This window comes from Callorhinchus milii, unplaced genomic scaffold (genome assembly GCF_018977255.1).
Source record: "Callorhinchus milii isolate IMCB2004 unplaced genomic scaffold, IMCB_Cmil_1.0 Scaffold19, whole genome shotgun sequence".
NCBI classification, from domain to species: domain Eukaryota; kingdom Metazoa; phylum Chordata; class Chondrichthyes; order Chimaeriformes; family Callorhinchidae; genus Callorhinchus; species Callorhinchus milii.
This window is the reverse complement of record NW_024704760.1, coordinates 1,890,078-1,912,995: the sequence shown is the minus strand read 5'-3', so window position 1 is coordinate 1,912,995 and position 22,918 is coordinate 1,890,078. Positions and strand designations below refer to the sequence as shown.

The 22,918-nt window shown below is 46.2% G+C and overlaps 2 protein-coding genes across 2 annotated transcripts; both read right to left on the bottom strand.

Annotated features, from left to right (window-relative positions):
• Window positions 1-1,217: 1,217 nt before the first annotated feature.
• Window positions 1,218-12,340, bottom strand: LOC103182457 (polymeric immunoglobulin receptor-like). Its single transcript, XM_042342243.1, has 10 exons — window positions 12,196-12,340; window positions 9,693-9,989; window positions 8,659-8,988; window positions 8,105-8,153; window positions 7,664-7,770; window positions 7,027-7,079; window positions 6,093-6,272; window positions 3,674-3,728; window positions 2,293-2,616; window positions 1,218-1,387 (listed from the first exon to the last, which is right to left on the bottom strand). The coding sequence occupies exons 1-10, from the start codon at window positions 12,242-12,244 to the stop codon at window positions 1,233-1,235; spliced, it is 1,599 nt and encodes a 532-aa protein (XP_042198177.1). The 5' UTR covers window positions 12,245-12,340; the 3' UTR covers window positions 1,218-1,232.
• A 2,492-nt stretch (window positions 12,341-14,832) lies between these two features.
• LOC121850441 (CMRF35-like molecule 1) lies at window positions 14,833-22,409 on the bottom strand. The gene is made up of 6 exons (XM_042342161.1): window positions 22,343-22,409; window positions 18,413-18,748; window positions 17,983-18,019; window positions 16,703-16,803; window positions 15,668-15,720; window positions 14,833-15,168 (listed from the first exon to the last, which is right to left on the bottom strand). Exons 1-6 carry the CDS (start codon window positions 22,380-22,382, stop codon window positions 14,974-14,976), a joined length of 762 nt encoding a protein of 253 aa, XP_042198095.1. The 5' UTR covers window positions 22,383-22,409; the 3' UTR covers window positions 14,833-14,973.
• Between the last annotated feature and the right edge of the window lie 509 nt (window positions 22,410-22,918).

Genomic DNA, 22,918 nt, shown 5'->3' with positions numbered 1-22,918 from the left:
GCTTATAATCAAGGAAATGTACAGCGCACTTCATCTCATCATGGCTACTCTCTTAGATAATAATATTAATAATAATCCTTGCATTCGATATAGCGCCTTATCACGTTGTTGAGACGTCTCAAAGCGCTTCACAGAATATACTGTAAGGTGAATTGACTGTATATTTTGTGGGCGCAACGTGGCATAATAATAATAATGTTTAGGCACACAATAGATACGTGCCTAAACCGTGCCTTTTCTATCTAATAGCTTAAAAGCGGAGTGGCCCGTTTCCTTTGGTTTGGTTGTGCCTGAACTCACCAACGTGTTTGCGCTGCCTCGCCTTCACGCAAAAGACAGCAATGGCAACAAACAGAAGCGAGACGATGACTCCAAGCACTGGAAGGACAATGGAACTCATAGCATTCCTGGAAAAATACAAGTACAGCATTTGACTGTATATTTTGTGGGCGAAACACGGCAGCCAATTGCGTACTAGCGGTGTCCCACGTACAGTCGTGGATTGAGTGACCAAATTATTTATTCATTTGATTACTATTAACAAAGTGCTTTCTATTCGAGCTACGATTGAGACCAGTCAGTTAATTTTTTTTTTTGTATTCGTTTACGATGCTGCGTGCAATGTCAGCCTGAATTTGTCATTTAGAATTTGTGCATTATAGAATTGCCTAAAAAGAGTCATTGACATCAGTGTTATTTTCCTTGGAAAATGATTGCAGAACTTGTCAATTTGCAGATAACATCAAACGGGAGTGGTGGGAGGGCTGGGGGATGGGGAATAATAAAGAGGATAGCAAAAGAATGCGGGAAGATATAAACAAGCTTGCAGAATGGGCAGATGAAATTTAACATGAAGAAATGATCCTTTTGGTAAGAGGAATAAGGAAGATCACAAAAGCCCTGCGGTGCAATAATCTAAGGTGAGTATCGGGGAAAAGAGATCGAAGGTTTCAGTTCACGAGGCTCCAAATGAAGTCGCTGTGAAAAAAAACCAAATAAACAAGGCTATGCAAATTAACAAGGCTTTTTATAAAGAATAAAAATAGTACTTGGTTTATGGCCAGAGTAATCGAATACAAAAGGAATCATTAGCCATAGTGATGAATTCGTATAAAACTTTGGTTAGACCACATTTGGAGAACTGTGTGCAGTTCTGGTCAGCATTGCTCCAGAAAGGACATTATAGCAATGGAGAGATTGCAGCAGAGGTATAGTAGGATGTTACCACGGTCTTACCCAGGAGCTGCGGTATTGGAAACAGTGGTACTTGTGGATTCCCTGTTAGTTGGACGCGTTGGTAACTTGCTGGTTGGACGTGTTGGTAACTTGGTCGCTGGACGTGTTGATGTCCTGGTAGTTGGACCCAACGTTGTCTTTGCTCCTGGTGCTGGGGACCATTGAAAAAATGGAGGACATCAGCAGAGTGAACAGTTTATATGTTAAACATCTTGTGTATGTTAGTGGGATAGAATTCCATGTGGCTCCAGATTACATTTACAACAACAAATGACATTTATAGAGAGCTTTTCATGTCAGGAGGACGTCACAAGGCGTTGGACAGTCAGGGGTTTGCTACTCTCTTAACGTAACATTTCAGAGCGTCCACAGTTTGTCAAACTCTTGTAAGTTCTACAGTACTTATTGGGTAGAGTCTGTGATTGAGTAAATTGTACCATGTTCTTCAGAAGAAATGTCTTGCTGTGTTTTATGTTAAGTGAATAGGTCTCGGATAGTCACTGATCTGTGAATTAACCATGGCTGACTGAGAAGCAGATACTAAGTAATATCAAATTCAATTCATAATGCTGTTTTTTTTTAAAAAAACGTAAACGTCAACACTGAAGAAAACGTGCTGTGTAATGTTCTTATTGTAAAAAAAATCCTCTTTGTGAGCTAAAGGTATTGGTCTCATTGCTTTAAAGATCAATTTCACTCAGTATGTGTTCGATGTTACATTTCTTGGCTGAGCAAAGGGTTGGGGTTAGGAATCATCTGTGGAAATTTTGAACCAAGTTACAAATTCAGAGAATCAGATTCCACAGCTACAGATTTGCACATTAATAACCTTAGACAACAGGTGAAACATTGCAAATGCTGGAAATCTGAATTAAAAACAGAAATCGCTGGGAATATCTATGGAGATATAGATACTGAATGTTCCCAGCGACTTCTCTGTTTTTATACTTCATAATCTTAGCGTTGCATTTGTCCCACATCTCGCCAACTGTTAGGAATAACCTGAGATCTACTCTCATTATCAAACTAGAATAAAAATGGCAATTGACATCTTACCTTCAGCAATCCGTAATTCGACATCAAACCTTAAATTGAATTTCAGGAGTCGAGTGTGTACACCACACCGGTACACTCCTTCATCGCTCCTCGTTAGATCACGTATAGTTACTGAAAACATTCCACGCGTCTTGTTATCACTGATTGACAGTCTTCCTCTTGGAGGATCACCAGTAGAAATCAGAGTAGAGCAATAAATTAAAGTAATAGGTTTACACCAGTATTTTTCATTATCCCTGTAATCCTGACTATAGTTACAGGTGACAGTGACTGAACTTCCCAATACTCCAGACACCTCGGACGGTCCTGTTAGCTGACATGAACCTGTAGGGATACAACGGTGAGAGTCAGTTACTAAGTGTACCAGAAACAGTGTCTGTATTTTTATAAACCGCTTTTAAGAGAGAACTGGACGGGTCTCTTGGGCAGACGGGTTTGCAGGGTTATGGGGACAAAGCTGGTGATTGGGGTTAGTGAGAGTGACTTGCTCTGTCAAAGAGCCGCACAGACTCGCTGGGCCGAATGGCCTCCTTCTGTGCCGTAACATTCTATGAATCTATTTAGTACCAAACTAATAATAATAACAAGAACTTGCATTTATATAATGCACTTCACTTGGGGTAGAATCCCCGAGCGCTTAAATAATAATAATCCTTGCATTTGATATAAGCGCCTTATCATGTCTTCGAGACGTCTCAAAGTGCTTCATAGAGTATACTGTAAAGTGAATTGACTGTGTATTTTGGGGGGAAGTGTGGCAGCCAATTGCGCACAGCAGTTTCCCACAAACAATCGTGGGTTGAGTGACCAAATTATTATTATTTAAAACATTTTTTAAAGAGATTATTGCCCCCGATGAACAATCGGGTTCCTACTTATTGCAAGGTAAACAGAGGTGTGTGGAGTAAGGAAACATTTTGCCCCGTCCGGGAATCGAACCCAGGTCCTCTCGCTTGTGAGGCGAGTGCTTTAACCACTGAGCTACAGCCCTCCACTGTTCCTCTGTAAATGGACCATCTCCTACTTCCCATAGAGTGATTAAAACCAATTGTTCATTTCACCACGTCCTGTGAAACAGTGGCTAAGTTTTGTTTTAATCAACTTGTTTCCATGACATGATTGTTTTCATGGCCCAAACCCACGCTGTGAGGTATCTGATGTGGGAAGAAATTCCGAGGAAGAAAAGGGTAAAATAAAACAGCAGAACAAGAAACAGCCAGTGAGCGTGTGGATGGTGAAATATTCACACTGACTTACAGGATGGTGTATCTCGTTCTTTAAGTGACCAAAGCAAAGTGACCCCAGGCCACGTGTGAGCTCAGTTTGTGTGACTGTGAACACCTGCCTAAGAAAATCAAAGGGTCATTTAAATGGGACTTACCCGATACTGAAGTTAGAATAAACAGAGCGATTAAACCCATTTTCTGTGCCATATTCTAACCAGGAAATTAGCATCAACTGTAGAGCCCTTGAATTTGTCTCTTCCTGTATTTCACGTCATTGGATTGGTTTCACACTCTTCTGCTGAACAGGAAACTGAGCAGTTGGTCAACAAATGCAATTAATGCAATGAGCTCTTCAGGGTGAAACATGGTGTTTTTTTTCCACCCCCTCAACGACAACAACAACAACAACAACTTGCACTCAAGAAAGACATTCAGGCTGTTTGATGCTTTGCTACTTCAGGTGACCGAGCAGTTCTGGTGAGCTTTTTGTTTGGAAATATCTCCATTATTTAAGGAATCTGCCTCCTTCTGTGACCTGCAGCCTGTTCTCACCTTCCTCTCGGACATCTCCACCCTCCTACCTTCCCTCTCCCTCTGCTCTGAACGCCTCCTTATCTTAGGCTACTTCAACCTCCACTTCAGCCCCTCCGGCTCTATCTCTGCCGACTTCTCCCTCCTCTTTTCCCTCAACCTCTCCCTCCTCATCCACCCACATCCGTGTGAATCCACCCACATCCATGGCCACCCCCTTGACCTGGTGATCATGCCATCGGCCAGCCCCCTTCCCCTCCCCTCCCTTGGGATTCATTGTAAAAGTTTTGAGTTTTTCTTCCTCTATTTCACATTATTTCCTCAATTGCGCCTTCTAGTAAACATGAAACTGACCAATTGTGTAATAAATGCAGTTACAATTTAATTTAATTAATAGAGTGCCTTTCAGGTCTAGAGGACGTTCGAAGGCGCTTATGAATAATGACTGTGTTAGACACGATACCCCACGTGAAAAGCCCCAAAGTAAATGCAAGTGCACTTAAATTAGAAGTTTATTATTACTTCAATAAAACTCCCATAAATCTATCAGTCGGGTCCATAACATTTAATATGATTTACGTCGAATCCGAGTCGTAAAAAGTCTGATTTAATCGATGACCTACGCTGTGCATACGTAATTCAATGTAGCCGGTAAGTGCTCTTGCTGTGACGAGAGAATTTGCCACCATGCGTTGGAATCGCCTTGAATCGCGGGAAATTAAGTTGTTCTACACACACGTCAACGGGTAACAACAATAACAAATTGCACTTGTGTAGCGCCCTTCACGTCAGAAAGATGTCCCAGGGCGCTGGACAGTTAGGGGGTTTTTGGACCCAAACTGGGTGTTGGGGTCAGGAGGGGTGAATGGCAGTGGGGTGGGGTGGTTAAGGTGGTCGAAGGCACGGTCGAAGGTCTTTAGACGGGATTTGAAGGAGGCAAGAGAGGGTGTGAGGCGGAGGGATTGTGGGATAGAGTTCCAAAGTGTGGGAGTAGAAATGCTGAATGCTCGACCCGCCAATGGTGGGACGGGAAGACGTCATTTTTCCCGGGATTCAACGCTCTGGTTTTATTTTTAGGACATTCTCCTGAAAGGGAGACGGGGAAACAAACAACACTGGAGTTAAGTAATTGTTGGACATGCCTTTAATACTTGAATCGAAGTGACAAATCTCTGTGTGAATTGAACATGATTTTTCTCTCGTACAGTTTGTGGACTCAGACAAAACAAGGCGGCTTTGAAAGTGGGAGGTGGGATTATCAGCATGGGTGTGAATGATAACCTGTTACCACTGTACGCCTCATGTCATTTTGTGGCCTCACGCCTCATTTTGTGGCGGAAAACTTGCCGTTTTCCGCCACAAAAGCTGTGTGGATGTGAACATGGAATTGGTTTGATGAACAGGGAGCCGATTGAAAGCTCTTGGACCTAATAAAGCTCTTTCAATTGACCTTCATTTAATAATAGTAATCCTTACGTTTGATATAGCGCCTTATCACATTGTTGAGACGTCTCAAAGCGCTTCACAGGATATACATTTCTACCACAAAATACACTTTGCAGTGTATCCTGTGAAGCGCTTTGAGACGTCTCGAAGACGTGATAAAGCGCTATGTCAAATGCAAGGATTATTATTATACATACTGTAAAGCGTACTGACTGATTTTGTGGGCGAAAAGTGGCAGCCAATTGTGGACAGCATTGTCCCAACAAACAGTCATGGATTGAGTGACCAAATAATTATTATTATTTGTTTTGGAGCGATTATTACCTCCGGAAAGCGATCCACTAGTCGACTAACATCCGGGTTCCCACCTACTGCTAGGTAAACAGAGGTGTGCGGAGTAAGGAAACTTTTGGAATGGTCAGACAATGGGGGTTTAACATAAACTTCGGAGACTTAGTAATCATGGGTTTGGTTAAAGTTGAGGTGAAATGGCACTACGTAAATGCAGGGTGTTGTCCTTGTTGGTGGTGGGTTGTGAGTACTTAATGCTAGGTTTCTGTAGATGTACTGAGAGTTGGCGAAGCATTATGATTCCAATCGAAGGGTAGAAAATTCAACTGATGGCGGAACAGGTCCCGAGTTGTGCAACTGGATCACGTTATTGTGACCGTGGACACCTTTCATTTTGGTATAAGTTAGAAAGTCTTGATCTGTCTGCGTCCCCGGCTTAGTTACCACCGTGCTGTACAGATTATCTTGTCCGTCATCTCTGAAAGACTTCAAAAAGAGGCATGAAATAAAACTCTGTCCGTCTCTGTTCAGTTTCGACCCGGATCAATACATCTATTTCCAATAAATAAAAAAAGAAGCAAATTTAAAAATCATTTCCTTTTGTTTCCTTATAATAGTAATAATCCTTTTTTGCCTTTGATTTGAAATAGCACCTAATCTCAACATGGAAACGCCTCAAAGCACTTTGCAGGATATTACTGTGAAGGGCAGTGGCCGTATATTTGTAAGTGAACATGACAGGCAAATTTGCAAATGCATGCGATGCCTCACAAATAGCCACGAAATAAATGAATGTCTAATTTTATCTGGTGGGTTGTTGGCCAGGACACTGGGGAGAGAGAAACATCCTTCTCTTTTCTTTTGGGATCTGTAATGTCCACCTGAACAGGCACAGATGGTATCTTGGTTCAAGAAGGACGGCACTTCCAACAGCCCCGCAGTGGAGTGTCAGTCTAGACCGTGAGCTCCAGATCCCAACGTGGGACTCTGGTTTTTTTTGTCCCTTACTAATTATCTGTAGCTAAAAGTGAGGACTCGCTTAGCTGAGACAATTAAGCTCATTTTTGTTTCTTAAAAAATATATATATTTAATTCGATTAATTCCCTTAAACCATCGACTCACAATTGATTAACATAGGGTAGAGTTAATGATGCTTCATAAAGTGCTGCTTATGTGAGTTAGCTTTAGCCTTAAACACCAAACTTTACCGCATGTAGAACAAGGTAGTTGCACACTTACAAAAGCTTTGAAGACGGGGTCAACCTCTTCCTCATCTGGCTTCCCTTTCCCACCTAGAAATGGTCCAGAAACGAGATCCAGTACCAATGAATCAGATTAAATGTGTGTCGTAATGAATGATACATTTCCGATTAAGAAATAATACTAAGGATAATCCTTACATTTGTTACAGCACCTTATCAGGTCGTTGAGATGCCTCAAAGCGCTTCGCAGAATATTCTGTCAAGTGAATTGACTGTGTATTTTGTGGGCAAAACCGGACGGCCAAATGCGCACAGCAGCATCCCCACAAACAGTCATGGTTTGACTGAGCAATATATTTTTTGAAGGGATTACTACCCCTGGAAAAGCAATTTGTCAATTCACTAACAACAGGGTTCCTACTTACTGCTAGTTGTGGATTAAGGAAACTCGCCTAAGGTTTCGCTCCAATGCTGCAAACTAGAGCCGAAAATGTGATGATGGATCAATTCGATGTATTAAATCGAACTGACTCTGGCAAAAGAGTCTGAATTCTACCTGGGTCAAATGGATGTAAAATGATTGTAACTCTACGTTTTGGGCCGGTCTCTGCTTTGCCTCTAGTGGGGTTGCGACTAAAATAACCCGCTCAGTTCTCTTTGAACGTGTCACTTACAGGCTACGGATTGTTTTTCGTATCTGATGATGAAGATGGTGATCACCAGGACAACTACGATTGAACCGACAATTAATGGAACCAGCAACGTGGTGGATACCCCATAGCTAAGAGAGAAGTAAAGGAATAAGGTACAGTTAATTAGAATAATAATAATCCTTGCATTTTTGATATAGCGCCTTATCACGTCTTCGAGACGTCTCACGTTCCGGTTAGCTTCCCCTTGAGATACACACAATATACATACACACGCGTACATCGATTGGTTTATTTGATATAACTTACAGGATTTTACTGACTATGAGCTCCATTGCCTTGATGTGGAGCTTGAACCCCCAGATTTCTGACTTGAAGAGAAGAATGCCCCAACTGAGCCAGGCTGATACATATGACATGTACACACACACAGATAGACTTAAAATATACACATTGTATTGTTACCTTCTATTTCCCGGAGGTTTATTTGGTTGGGATCCCACCGTATAAGCTGCTGAAACAATAACACAGTGAGAGAGTTGCTGCCAGAGAGCCACAGGAGCTATAGCTCCACTTTCCCGCCAACCTCAGCCCCAAACCAGAAACATGTCGAGCGCAGTGGGCATCTGTATGTGTCTGAGTGAAAGTAGGAACAGGAGGAGGCCACTCAGCCCCTCGAGCCTGTTCCGCCATTCTATTAGATCAGGGCTGATCTGCACCTCAACTCCAATTGCCCGCCTTTGCCCCATATCCCTTGATATTCCTAAATCACGTTGCGATTATCACAGTAACCAAAACACACCCTCGCAGCACTCCCAAGAATTCCGGACAGACCTTTCCCTATTTATCACCACCCTCTTCTTCCCACTTTACAATCCAGCCCGCTTGCCGATAATTATACGAGCCCTAAACTTTAAAAGTCTCGCACATGGAACTTTTATCAAACGCCTTCCGGGGACCAGGAAATAAATCGGGCGCGCTCGATAGTCCACTGGCTGAAGAAATGAAATGTTTCTTACAGTCAGTGATGTTCAGTTCCACGGGCACCATGATATTGAATTTAGTTATCTTTATCCCACACCAGTAACGGCCGGCATCTTCCATCAACAGTTCGTTCATTGTTACTGAAAATACGCCGCTGGTCTGATTGTCCGTTAGGAATAGTTTTCTGCTGATGTGCTCTTCCTGTAAGCCGTCAATTCTGGCCAATATAACACACGACTCCTGCTCCAACCCTTTGCACCAATACTTCTCGTGGCTCCTATAATGCACGTCGTACTGGCACTCTACAGTCACCGACTCTCCTGGCAACCCCAACACCATTTGAGGTCCGGACAGTAGATGTGGGCCTGTGGGCGATAAATGATAATCCCCGCATTTGATTACAGCACCTTGTCACGTCCTCAAACTTCTCAAAGCTTTTCGCAAGTTTAACTGCAAAGTGTAGTGATTGTCTATCGATCTGTAAGCGAACACGATAGCGAGTTTGCGCACAGCGACATCCCACAGGCAGCCATGAAGTGAATGAACTTTTTTTTTACTGAAAGGACAACTGGTGTTCTTTAAACCTAGAGGGAGAGTAGTCCAGAGTCTCGGGGCTTAGTGGCTGAAAGTGCGGCCGCCGATGATGGAACGGAGGGCATGAGGGGTATGCAGGAGGCCGGAAACCAGTCGAGTGGAGGCAACGTGCAGTGGATTGGGGAGCAAGCAGGTGGGAGAGGTAGGAAAGTGCCAGGGTATTAAGGGATTTGAAGAGGAGTGTGAAATCAAAAAAAAGACCAGGAAGAACGGTACAGACAAGGACCCTTGACTTTTTTTCTTTATATGTTCAAAAAAGGAGAACATTTGGGTTGTGTTGATTCGGTCAAAACGGGTGGTTGGGGTCCTTCATTATCTAACCATCGCTTGAGTGCCTCTGAGGAACTCCTGACCGCTTCCCTTCCGAGCATTCCATCGGAGGGGCCGCTCTCTTTGTCAGAACGATTGGTTCTTTTCTTTTTGGGTGGAGTAAAAGGTCAAACGTCGAACTGGGAGTTGGTAAATGTTGCCTTACCGTCAATGACCTGGAGCTCGACGCGTAACATTAGGTCTCTGCCTTTCTGTGTTATCCCGCACCAGTACGAACCGGTGTCCTCCAAAGTCAGTTCATCCATCGTTATAGAAAATGCCCCCGAATTCGGATCGTCTGTGATGAGTGCTCGTTGGTCCATCACGGTGCATATCCACCAACGTCCGCCCTTGCACCAGTATTTTTTCTGGTTAGCGTAGATGTTACTGTACTGGCACTTCAAAGTCACTGACCCTCCGGCCACTCCGTACACCGTCTGTGGTCCATTTAATCCGTGCGTACCTGTGGCAGAAAGAGCATTGCACGTTCCGGAAAGCTAACATTGGTTATCGCATTGGAAGCGATGAAAAAGGGGCCTTCGAGTCAGTGCAATCTGGAGTCCCTAAGCGTAGTGGTTAGCGTGCTCGCCTCGCAAGCGAGAGGACCCGGGTTCAATTCCTGGGCCGGGCAAAACTTTAGGCTAGTTTCAACAAGTTTCCTTACTCCACAAGTCTCTGTTTACCTGGCAAGTAGGAACCCGGTTGTTAGTCGATTGGCGAATTGGTTTCCGGGGGTAATAATCCGTCAAATAAAAAATTGGGGTCACTCAATCCACGACTGTTTGTGGGGCACAGCAGTGCGCAATTGGCTGCTGCGTTTCACCAACAAAGTACACAGTCGGTCCACTTTACAGTATATGTTCTGTGAAGCACTTTGAGTCTCAATGACGTGGTAAGGCGCTCTATCAAACGCAAAGGTTATTATTATTATTAAGTGTAGTAACTGTATTTTTTGTGGGCGAATGTGGCAGCCAATATGAGCACTTTAATGCCCTGCCAAACAGGCATGAAGTGAGTGACCAATTTTATTCAAAAGAGGGAGTGCCGGAAAAACTATTGACCAGTGCGCACGAGGGGCCAAACATGTCAGTTCTTCACGTGACGAGCTTAAATTTTACGCAAACCGGTGTTGGTCGGTTGTGTACAACGTGTAGAAATAGTGTAAAGTAACAATTTCTGCGAGTGGTTGGGCAGAAGGTGATGTTGACAGTTTGGCGATTGAGAATATAGCCATAACCGAACAGTAAGGGACAGTGTCCAATGTACAAGGACTTTATACTGATTGCCCGTGTCAGTGACACGAGCTGACTGTAGACTGCTGTCCAGTGTTGAACCTGTTTGAAATGTAAGAGCAGTAGTTGAGATTTCTTTATTCCGGCTTTGACGAGCGGAGGGAGGGGGAAGCGAGTGGGGGCTGGGGGGGTGGGGGGTGGGGGGCAGATCCTGGTAGATATTGGTTCAGGTATTGATCCAGACCAGTTGTGGATCAGGAAGAAATAGGAACGGCTGGAGACGTGGATCTGGGAAAACAGAATGGACCGAAAACAAAGAGGGAGTTTGCTTAAAGCCAAATCGATAGTAAGATAAACAATTCAGAAAGCACCAGATAGATAGCAAGATCAGGAAAACAGATTAGGGACGTTCAGGGAGCAAAGAGGTACATTGGCATCGACATAAATCTTTTACTCTCTGGAAGCCACAAAGGTGAAAGTAAATAATACAGTGGTGTGATCTTTGTGTACGTTTGAATAGACATTCGACCTGTCATTGGTGCTCACTTTGGCAGGGCATGGAGTCCTGTAGCTCAGTGGTTAGAGCACTCGCTTTGCAAGTGAGAGACCTGAGTTCGATCCCCGGCAGAGGGTGAAACCTCGGGCAAGTTTCCTTACCCCACACAGAGCCTAATAATAATCCCTCCAAACACCCAAAACAATAATTAATTGGTCATTTTCAATCTACGACTGTTTGTGGGACATTGCTGTGCGCAATTGGTTGCCGCGTTCGCCCACAAATATACAGTCAATTCACTTTACAGTGTGTTATGTGAAGCGCTTTGGGACGTCCTCCCGACGTGAAAAGCGCTATATCAAATGCAAGGATTATTATTATTATTATTATTATTATCAACCGTGGGTTGAAAGCTCGCTTACTCTGCGATGGTCTGTTAAATGTATCACTGTATTATTGCATTGTGGAGTCCCATAGCACTGCGGTTAAAGCATTTGCCTCGCAAGCAAGAGGACCCAGGTTCGATTCCCGGGCAGAGCGAAACCTTAAAAAAAAATAATGATTTGGTCACTGAATCCGCGACTGTGTGTGGGGACGCTGCTGTGCGCGATTGGCGGCTGCGTTTTGCCCACAAAGTACGCAGTCGATTCACTTTACACTATATTCTGCGAAGCTCTTTGAGACATTTCGAAGTGACCTTTAACGTCCGACCCGAACAGGGAGACGTCCGTTTAACATCATATCTGAAGGACGGAAGGGTCGGGGGGAGAGAGAGAGAGAGAGAGAGAGAGAGTGGGACTAACTGGAGAGCTCTACCAGGGAGCAGACACAGTCTAGATGGAGCGGACAGCCGCGTTCTGTCCTGTGCTGCGAAATTCCGTACCATTAATAACTAGGAGTAGTAACACTGGAGCGAGCAGGTTCTGGCACCATTTCCTTACCTGGTATCATGGTGACGAGGAAGAGGAGAGCGAGTTCAGTGAATACCATGGTTCGAAAGAGCAGCTGAATGTGTAGAGTGGAGACAGTTTGTAGAATGTGTTAACTGGAATTCTGCTTACAACCCCTCCCTCCCTCCCTCCTCCCTCCGTCCAGCGCTGGTAAATAAAACCCATGGTGCAAGAGGTTATTCAATCAATAATAAAATATTTGCTGACAGTTGTGCAAGGACCACTGCTGGCCACTTGTTCCAGAGATAACACAGTTGGCTTCGCTACATGGGGTGATATTCTAATTTGCTTTCATGCAGCGCCTTATCAGGTCTTTGAGACACCTCAAAGCGCTTCACGGGATATATGGCAAAGTGAATTGACCGCGTATGTTGGTGGGTGAAACGCGGCAGCCAATTTCGCACAGCAGAGTCCCACAAACAGTCGTGGACCGAGTGTCCAAATTATTATTATTTTTATATTTTTTGAAGGTTTTATTACCCCTGGAAAAGCGATCCGCTAATCGACTAACAACCGGGTACCTACTTACCGATAGGTAAACAGAGGAGTGTGGAGTAAGGAAACTTGCCCAAAGGTTTGCCCTCCCCGGGGATCGAAACCAGGCAAATGCACTGAGCTACAGGACTCCACAGGTATTGCAGTCTTTCACCTGTTATGTTTGTTAAACATTTTGTGGTCATTACAAAGTGTAGCCACCAGTTCACAACATCAGCTGTCATTGTGTTCTTCTTCTTGTGTCTTCATCGGGACTCGCCATCTCTGGAGGGACTTACCTGATAACACTGACCCTCTAAGACACTGCTGTCCTCCATTCTCCACCCCAGCCCCCCGGCTTGGGATTGCGCTCTACCATTATCAAGCGCTATGGGACTCTACCCTGTGTCTCTCTCCCTCTCTGTCCCTCCTTCCCTTCCTGGAGTAACGTGCCCTTTAATCTTGGAGAGTATTAGGCGTAGGTCGGCAAGAGCAATAGTTTAGGGACCCCAGAGTGTGCGTTGGGGATAACTGCTGGAGTTTAATCAGCTAAAACCATGCAGCTTGTCATTGAGTGTGGTAAGCTTCCCCGCTGCTTGTCCAGCTAGGACCACCCTACCCATTAGGGCATTAGCTTGTAGGGTTAACGGGAGCCGAGTGGGTCAGATTACTAGTATGGTACATGATATTAATAATAATAATCCTTGCATTTCATATAGCACCTTATCATGTCTTCGAGACGTCTAAAAGCGCTTCACAGGCCATACTGTAAAGTGAACTGACTGCAAAACTTTACAAGAGCATCAGCGTGTGACACATTTTTTTTTGTAAACTTTTAATGTTATTTGGAAAGGAACCATTTTACCGGCTATTGAACAGACTACACAGGGCTGAAGGTGAACAGTTAACAAGGAGTGAAGTTACATTCGGGAAACTGTAAATTAGTGAACTGCATCATTACATTTTCAGTAAATAAATCCGAAAATTGTGCGGAAATTTCTAAGAGTTGCCGAACAGAACTATACTTAACCACCAACTAACATACAGAAATTTCAAAATTCATTTCACACCTTGAGAAAAATAACAGCAAACAATTTCAACCTGGAAGCTGTATATTTGCCCCATTAACAAAACTTTAAGTTTTATTCCCCCCCCCCCACCCACCCCCGAGAAGAGATTCTAATTGCTTAGATTGACGGTTAAATAAAACCGTCTGTTCGTCCGTCGTAAAACAAACGCATCAGATCACTCAGTTGGGTTTGGATACTCTTAAGCACGGTGATGGGTTTCCGCGTGTGTCAGACACCCGGCTGACCAAAAAAAAACTAGAAAATCTCGCCGCAAGCACACGGCAACCCAGGTCGCTAACTTTATTTCTGTCTGGTCCCATTCGAAATAAATGAGTTAAAAAACGCGACTTGGATTTCAGCTCTGAAATGTCGCAGGACATCAAGGATGATGGTTTCTCATCAACCGGTTCCTTATCGCTCCCCAATGCTGCCCAAACGTCAACCAACAGACGAAGCAGGGGGCTGGAGAGAGCCTTAGGGTTAAACTGGTGTCAATCATTCTCAGTCAAGAACAAACAATTAGCTGTTAATTGTTCTTAGTACATTCCCAAATTACTGAGCGGTTAAAACATCAATAAAACGTTATTATCGTTAATGTTGTTAACAGTGAGAAAGCTGCTTAGGTGAAGCCACGTTATTTATGCCTGTTCCGCAGAGTATGTGCTTGATTGGCACAGCCACTGAATCAGATAAGGATTCAAATAAATAAATAAACAAACAAATGTCTCCATCTGTCCCCACCTCCCCCCAATGCCCCCACCCTCAACCATCCATTCTCTAATAAAAAATATATCCGTGATGCTTTGACTTCCCCAAACCCTGGTCACTGGTCAGATACCAGAGGGCTGCGATGCTCTGGAAAATACCAGCTTCCAAATTGAACGGGGTGGGGGGTGGGGGTGGCGGGGTGGGGGGGTGGTTGCAGGCAAAACAGTCTTGCAGGCTAAGAGCAGGTGGAATTTCGGGACCCGACCTCAATGTCTGATGATAGGAGAACATCCCACCCGTGCTCTGATAATACTATAATAATAATAATAATAATAATAACAATAATCCTTGCATTTGATACAGCGCCTTAGCCCGTCGTTCAGACGTCTCAAAGCGCTTCACAGGATACACACTGTAGGGTGGGGAGACTCTGTGTTTTGATGGACGAATGGGCCAGCGTTGGGGACATTGTTTCCGAGGAGGGTTGAGGTACCTTTGCGCGCGCACACGGACGCCGTCATTGTTTGATGACGATCGTGGAGTACTCTGTTGTTTCGGAAGCGACTGGGGCGCTGGCCGGTGGCTTGATGGCTTCCTGGCTCTGGGAAGTTTTGACGTTCTCGTACGATGTCGCTCCGTCCTGTGCGGGCGGATCGTGGGGCTGAATCGTCACCGTGCTGTAGGTAACCCCCTCCTCCACTTCTTTGAACAGCTGAGTGGGAAAGAGCATAACAATAGTAATAATAATACTAATAATAATAGTCCTTGCATTTGATATAGCGCCTTATCACGTCGTTGAGGCATCTCAGAGCGCTTCACAGGACACCCTGCAACGTGGATTGACCGTGTATTTTGTCGGTGAAAGGCGACAGCCAGTTTGCGCACGGCAATTGTCCCACAAGCAGCAACGGGGGGCGAGGGACCGATTTTACTTGGAGGATTGTCAGCCAGGACACCGGGAGAGAAAGAGAGAGAGAGAAACTCCCTTCTCATTTCGAATAGGGCCGCGGGATCTTTGACGTCCACCTGAACAGGCAGACGGGACCTCTCTTTAACGTCTCCAAAGGGAAGGGCACCTCGGACAATGCAACGCCCTCCTCCCCACTCCCCCCCCACCCCCCCACCCCCAACCCCAGCGTTGCATTGGACCTTCAGTTCCAGTCTAGATGAGTTCCAGTCGCAAGTTACATCTCAGAAGACTGTATTCTTACCACAGAGTTTGAAGTTGGGATGGAGTTTTCCACTTGCGGTGTTATGTCTTTACCTTTTTGGGAGGGAGGGAGTGGGGGGAAAACACAAGGTCAGGCAGTGCAAGAAGGTTTTCAAATTACGGGTGCGATAAAATGCGTCGTGTGTCGTTTTGAATTTACCCCCAATTCGGTCGCAGGCCGTGACCTCTGGCTCTACAGTTCCGGACTGGATAAAACCTCTCACATGATCCGGTCTATTCAGAGCCCCTTTGAGGACCCACGACACAAACGGTGCTTTTTAATCGAGGCAATCAAGTCACCTTTTGTGCTGACTGATACCGTGGCCGTGCCTCTCCGGACACAGCTATAGATTGCGGCGATCGGGAACAATGTCCCTTTGTCACGAACCACGGAACACATTGCCACATTGTGAACCTCTCCGGTGTGGGAGGGTGTCACCATTATTGTGTGCATTGAATAGACAGTGTAAGACAGTTACTATTTCAATCCCACACCCCCCTCACCCCCCAAAACACACGCACGCACACACACACCCTGACACAAAACACACGCACGCCGGGAATTAAAGAAAGCTCCATCACCAACATTGAACCGTGCGACTTTACCACAGGGAAGAAGAAAAGAGCTTAAAACCCTTACGTCTCACACAACGCCTTTCGCGCTGTCGGAAAGACGTCTTAAAGAGCTTCATGCGATGGACTGTAATTTCGTCCCCTCGTCTGTTCATGAGATTTTAGGAGGTCTTTTAGTCCCAGCGCTCTGCCCTTTCACCAGACCCCTTAATACCTCTCTTACCGAATTGTCCATCCATGTCTCAGACACTGTCAATCCACTTTACAGTATATCCTGTGAAGCGCTTTGAGACGTCTCAACGAAGTGATAAGAGAGAGAGAGAGAGTGTGCGTATTCTATTCCAGACACCGGGAAATGTCCACGCAGGCACGTACATGTACAACGCTGGGTTTCTGCGTGAGTCAGACTCCCGCCCGCCTCAGTACAGGTGCTCTCGATCCAGGTTAAGACACAGAGACTTACTGTTGCTGTGATGACGTCTTATCTTTTTGACAATAAGGACCACGAGTCCGATCAACAACAGCATCAACACTCCAAAAATGATGCCCAGAGCGATGTGCAGGCTTGATAAATTATCAGAGAGAGAGAGAAAGAGAGAGACTACGTCAACACAGAAACAGCCCATCTCAGGTAGGATATGTGGTGTGGAAGCAACTGTAGACTGACCTATCTTAATCTGCTTCCCACCTTTAATTTTATTCAACCGTTTTAATTTTTTTTTAAAAAGCAGACTTGATGGGCTGAATGGCCTCCTCCTGTTCCTATATATTTCGCAATGGGGCTTAAATTAAGAGATTTCTTTGGTGTGTTGGACATGAATTGCTGAATGCGATGCATTAAGTGACCAATGAAAGCCAGAGCTGTTGGGTGACTGAATGTGAACAGTGAGAACCGGTTGTGTGTGGGGGGCGGTGGGGGGTGTGGGTATGGGTGTGGAGAAGGGGGTGGAAAGGGAAGGGGGTTAGATGGTAACATCTCCTGGGTTTCCAGACGTTTCAGATTGGATCCCTCGGTTTAAGCTTCGATAAACCATCGCTCCCTCCCCATCATGTGTAACAGTCGGAGACACTGACCACACTCTGTAATAGGCCACAACTGGCAGCAGATCTATGATCTGATCATGCGAATAAAGCCAACAATTGTATATGTGTTACTGATCGCTGGGAGGAGAGTCTGCAGCTATATAATACATAGTGAAGTGTCAGTGATGGGTGTGAAAAGTGTCAGTGACAGTGAACCCGATAATAAAGGGTTATTATGCAAAGTGCCTCCATTGTAATCTCGGTCCTTGTCCTTGTGAGCTTAGCACTACAACAACAACTTGCATTTATACAGTGCCCTTCATGCGAGGTAGCTTCCTGGCAGCGCTAGGCAGTGGCGGAGTCTGACACTGAGCCGGGAGGGAGGGAGGTGACTGTAGACACGGTCAAAAGGGGAATTTGAAAGTGGGGAGGGAACGGGGGAGGCAAGGCAAAGTGATTGAGGGAGAGAGTTCCAGAGTTTCGGAACGTAGTAGCTGTAAGGCACGGCTACCGATGGTGGAGCAGAGGGGACTAGGAACCAACAGGAGGCCGGAGCCAGGCGAGCGGAGGGTATATTACTACCCTATAATGGAACAATATTTGTATTGCCTTTCACGTCAGGAGGAAGTTTCAAAATGCTTTACACAGCGTGCTGGGCACCCGAGCCAGGCGTGGGGGAGGGAGGGGGGAGTGGGGTAGAAGAGGTTAAAACAAGTTTACCCTTTCTTATCTTTCTTTGGATTGATTGGCTTGTGAGCTGTTGAAATAATGGCAAAGAGCAGCAGTTATTAACATGCAAACACTCAAACACTGACACCAGTGCTATTTTTGTAGAATATAACAACAACAACTTGCATTTACACAGCCTCGCCCCCCACCCCCCTAATGCAGGGCAGGGTCCCAGAGCGCTTGACAGTGGCGGAGCATGTCACCAATCCGGGGGGGGGGGAGGGGAGGTGACCATAGGCACGTTTGAAGAGGAAGGTCTTCAGGCGCGACCCGAAGATGGGGAAGGAAGGGGGCAAGGCAGAGGGAGGGAGTGTGGAAGAGTGTTGCGGAGTTTCGGGGATAACGGTAACATACGCGAGTTCTGACGTCTAACGGACACGTGGTTTAAGAATACAGCAACAGCTTGCCAGTGGTATCTCACCTTCGAAAACTCTGAGAAATACGGGGTGTTGTATATCCAGAATGTGAGGTCTTTCTATTCCACACCAATACCACCCGGCATCTCTCAGTGTTACCTTCCGCAGAATCACTGTGAATTCGCCCTTCTTATTATTGGCTTTCACTGTTAGTCTGCCGTTGTAACTTATCCTTTCATGTTCTGAGGTTATCCCTAAGATATTGCAGGACCTCCTGTAGTAGCCCTGGCACCAATACTTGTTATAGGCTCTGTACGAGTTGTCGAATCGACACATGATAGTCACTTGAGATTCCACAGTTGCGTTCTTTTCGCTCGGTCCTTTGAGCGAAGCATAGGTAACTGTGGAACAAACGGACAATGTTACAGTACAATGCAAGTCCCATTTATTGCAGCCAACTTTCACATCCACAAGGGCATCTTCCCAGTGTTTCACACAACCGGCGGGGGTTCGAGTGGGTGGAGGTGCGAGGGTGGGAGCGGTGGCCGGGGGCGCGGGGGGGGCCACAACAAAACCAACAACAAAATGCCGTTTATATAGTGCCCAAAGGAACCGTAAAAGAGCCAAGTCTTGAGAAAGGTTTTGAAAGTTGAAGGGAGGCTTGGTTATGGTTAAGGTGGTGGTGGGGAGGGGAGATGGGTGGGTGGGGGGAGTCGGGGAGGGAGAGAGAGAGAGAGAGTTCATTTTGACACGGAGTAAAGACGTCAGATGGACAATCCTGTTTGTGTAAGATTGTCCTCTGCCCCAGTAATGACTGCCGGTGGTGCCTGGCGCAATAGGAGGTCACGTGATCAGCCAGATGTTGCCCCAAGCTGACGTGTAATTAATTTTGTGATGAACCACAGATTTCTTTTTGTCCGCTCTGAGCCACAGCCGGGCTCGCACATCCTGTCTCTTTACATAGCGTGACTCCCGCGAGCAACACAATCAGGAAGTGAAGCTGCTTATTGCTCCTCGTGATCTCCTGGGGACCAGAGTCAGCACTTTCCCCTGCCCGCCCCCTCTCCCACTCCCGCTTTCCCCCCCACCTCTCCCACCTCGCTCCCCACCCCACCTGCACCTCCGTCCCCCCTCGCCCTCCCCCCACCCTCTCCTCCCCTCGCCCTTTCCCCCCCGGTTTGGTTTTTTTCAAGTTGCAAGTTGCCCTCGGTTGATTTGAATGGACTTCAAGAGCTTTGAGACTCTACCTGGAGTGAAGGGCTTTATGATAATAATAATAATACAATACAAAATTACATTTGTATAGCGTTGGGAGGACATGGGCTATGGATCCTGTTTACCCCTGAAGGTTATCAATGAATGGAGACCCAGGACTCTGTAATGGGAGGACAGAGAGATGGGAGGGGGGCGCGTGGGGGGTGGGGGGGGGGGGTGGGTGGCGCGTTGGGGAGGAGGGAGATTCAGGGAAGGACGAGATGATCCAATGAGTCCAAAGGGCTTCTTCGGCCCAAGTCCATATAAAAACTTTGGGCTGATTTCGGGTTCAACGAAGATCGCCTACTTTGACCGCACAGCAATTACTGGACGAAAAAAGACCAAGGACGACCCGTCTAGTTTTCGGTGAAGCGTTCACCTCACGTGCTGCGTTTCGCCCACAAACTGTGCGCAGTCAATTCGCTTTACGGCGCGTCCTGCGAAGGACTTTGGGACGTCACGAAGACGCGATAAATGAGCCGCTACAACAAGCGCGGGGGCTATTACTGTTTCTTCGTCCTCTTTGTCCGCACGCGAATTTTGGGGGGATTTTCTTGCCGATGAATTGTTACTCAGGGGCTGATGTCGAGCGTCACTAAATTTCGGTCCGTGGCCTGGTTTTGGTGGATTGCTGCGTCACAGGCACGGTTAGACGGTTTTGCGTCCAGCTGGTACGACGCTGAGTGAAGGGACACATGTGCATCGTGGACGCTGATGTGCGTGCCTTGCCTCGAAATGCATCAATCTGTGCGATGCGTTCCTGTTGAAGGAACTTCCTATTTATTTACAATGGGAGCCCAAGAGACATTACTATTCAGTACAGGGACACGTCATAGGGCTTCAAGTGAACAATAGCTTCTCACAATTGTATCATGTAATTCAGTCCGAGATCCTCTGTGTGTGTGTGTGTGTGTGTGGGTGTGTGTATGGTGTGTGTGTGTGTGTGTTTGTGTGTGGGCAGCTCCCAACTTTTTCTTCCCTTTGCTTTGTTCCTGATCTAGACATGATAAGCATTATAGTTTTTCTTGGCTTTGGCCAACCAGTGCGAATCCATTGGTTTCGCCCAGAAAACACACAGTCACTCCACTTTACCGCGTATCCTTGTGAAGCGCTTTGAGGCGTCCCAACTACGTGATAAGGGGCTCTCTCCAATGCAAGGATTATTATTATTATTATTTCCACTGGTCTGGAATCAATGCGCACTCCCCTATCACCTCCATCCCCCAACCCCTCCCCTCTCATGACGCAAGTCGGATGCACTCAATTCCTGGGGAGTTTAGACGCAGTTTTGGAGGTGGGAGGGGGGGAGAACCATAGAGTCCAAACTGGGGGAGTGGGATTAGTTGGTAGTTCTTCCAAAGAGCCTGCCTGCCCAGGCGCTATGGGCCGAATGGCCTCTTTCTGTGCTGTAATATTCTATGATTCTATGATTTGGATTTGGTGCTAAAAAGTGAGCTCATCTGTGGCCAATCTCCGCTTCTGAAACGTGCAAACAATCTGTCGGCTTCTTACTCCATTATTTTGAGCCAGTTATTTAAATAGTCCTAGATAAAGCCCCAATTATTAGCACAACCCCAGCACCCCCTCCCTGGTACATTGTACCCAACCCGCAGCAGAGTGGGGGGGTGGGGGTGGAGGGATGAAGTATCTGACTACACCTGGCTGGCCGGGGGAAGTTTTATCTCTGTTCAATGTGAATTTGCAATAATTGATTCTTTGGGAGGGTAAGAATTTCTGTTTGTCAAAAGCGAGATATACATATGAGCATAGGAACGGGAGGAGGAGGCCATTCAGCCCCTTGAGCCTGTTCCACCATTCTCCTAAATCAGGGTCGATCTGTACCTCAACTCCAAAGAAAAAAAGGGAAGGCAGGTTACTTGCTTAACTGCCGCTAACATGCGAGCTTTACAGGCACAGACACTTGGAGACATCCCGACGACCTGATGTCGAGACTCTATCCAATGCAAGGATTATTTTTATTAGGTTAGTGGGAATTCTCACCTCCTAAACCCCAGGTCAGAAGCCTGCAAGGAAGTTCCGAGAAGTTTCCAATAGCTGCTAACACATCGTGTACTGACGGTGTTTCATTTCAGGTCGTTGCCAAACGTCAAAAACTATGTTTCTCCAAAACGTTAAATAATTGGGACTCCGCAGCAGTTCTTGTTTCACAAAATCACTTGACGTTTCCGAGCACAGTTTTGGTGACAAACAGCACTTCCTGAGTTTTGTCCACTAACCGAAACTTAACTAATCAACTCAACGCAGCGAACACTCAACTCATAACTCATCAGCGAGGCCCCTTTTCCTCTTGCAGTGCCGAGTTATCAGGAGTGGCCAGTTAGGCATATAGAGATCGATATATACAATTACTAACTCAACGCAGCCGTGATGTTGACAGCCCTGATGACTTAAGCGTAGTAACAGGTTAAGTCAGGGTCGAGTTATCAGAAGTTTACTGTATTTATACCGTCTCCTGACAAGGGCTTAGACAGAAATACATTGCTACCAGTGAGAGGGTGAGAGGGAGCCCCTTTTTTTGGAGGTGGTGGGGGGTGGGGGGGAAGGGAGGATAAACTCCTAACCTCATTGTAGCACCGAGTTAGTTACGATCAGGACGAGTTCCACCGAGTAAAGCCAACAATAAAAACGATCCACGATCTGCGGGTCCCTGTAAATGGCTGTGTATGTTAACGCGACTCGTTCGTTCCTTCACACCCGCTTAAAAGCGACAGATTCCTTACCTGATAAGAAAACCACGGACAGAAGAACTGTAAAACCCATATTCTTACGATATATCTTCTTTTAAGGGGTGGGAGGGGTGGGAGGGGTGGGAGGGGGGAGCAAAACACTAATGAGACTCTCGTTTTCACGCGCAGGTCCTGACTTGAGAGGTTTTGCTTCTGGACTGAGCCGCTCCAGGTTTCATTTCCTTCTATAAACAGCTGCGGGTTTGTGATGAGTAAGTGGCACAGCACAGAGCAGAGTGGCGCAGAAAGGCGAAATCGCAACACCGCCCTCTCAGACCTGACAGCATGTCTAGTGTGGGATAAATAGGTACCAGAGAAGCCCTGGTACAGCCCTCTGCCTCCTGCCCGCACAAGCTCCCGATTGTTCTGTTGCTCGAAGAATCGCATCGACTGTCCAAATTGTTGGTGACTGAAACCGCCCTCAGCAGCGAGGACACAAACCCCACTCTCCGCACAGTGTCCGTGCGATCCTGTGCGTTTGTGCCCAGCGCTTTGCCGTCAAAACCTGTGTTTGCCATAAAAACCTGTGTTTGCCGTCAAAACCTGTGTTTGCCATAAAAACCTGTGTTT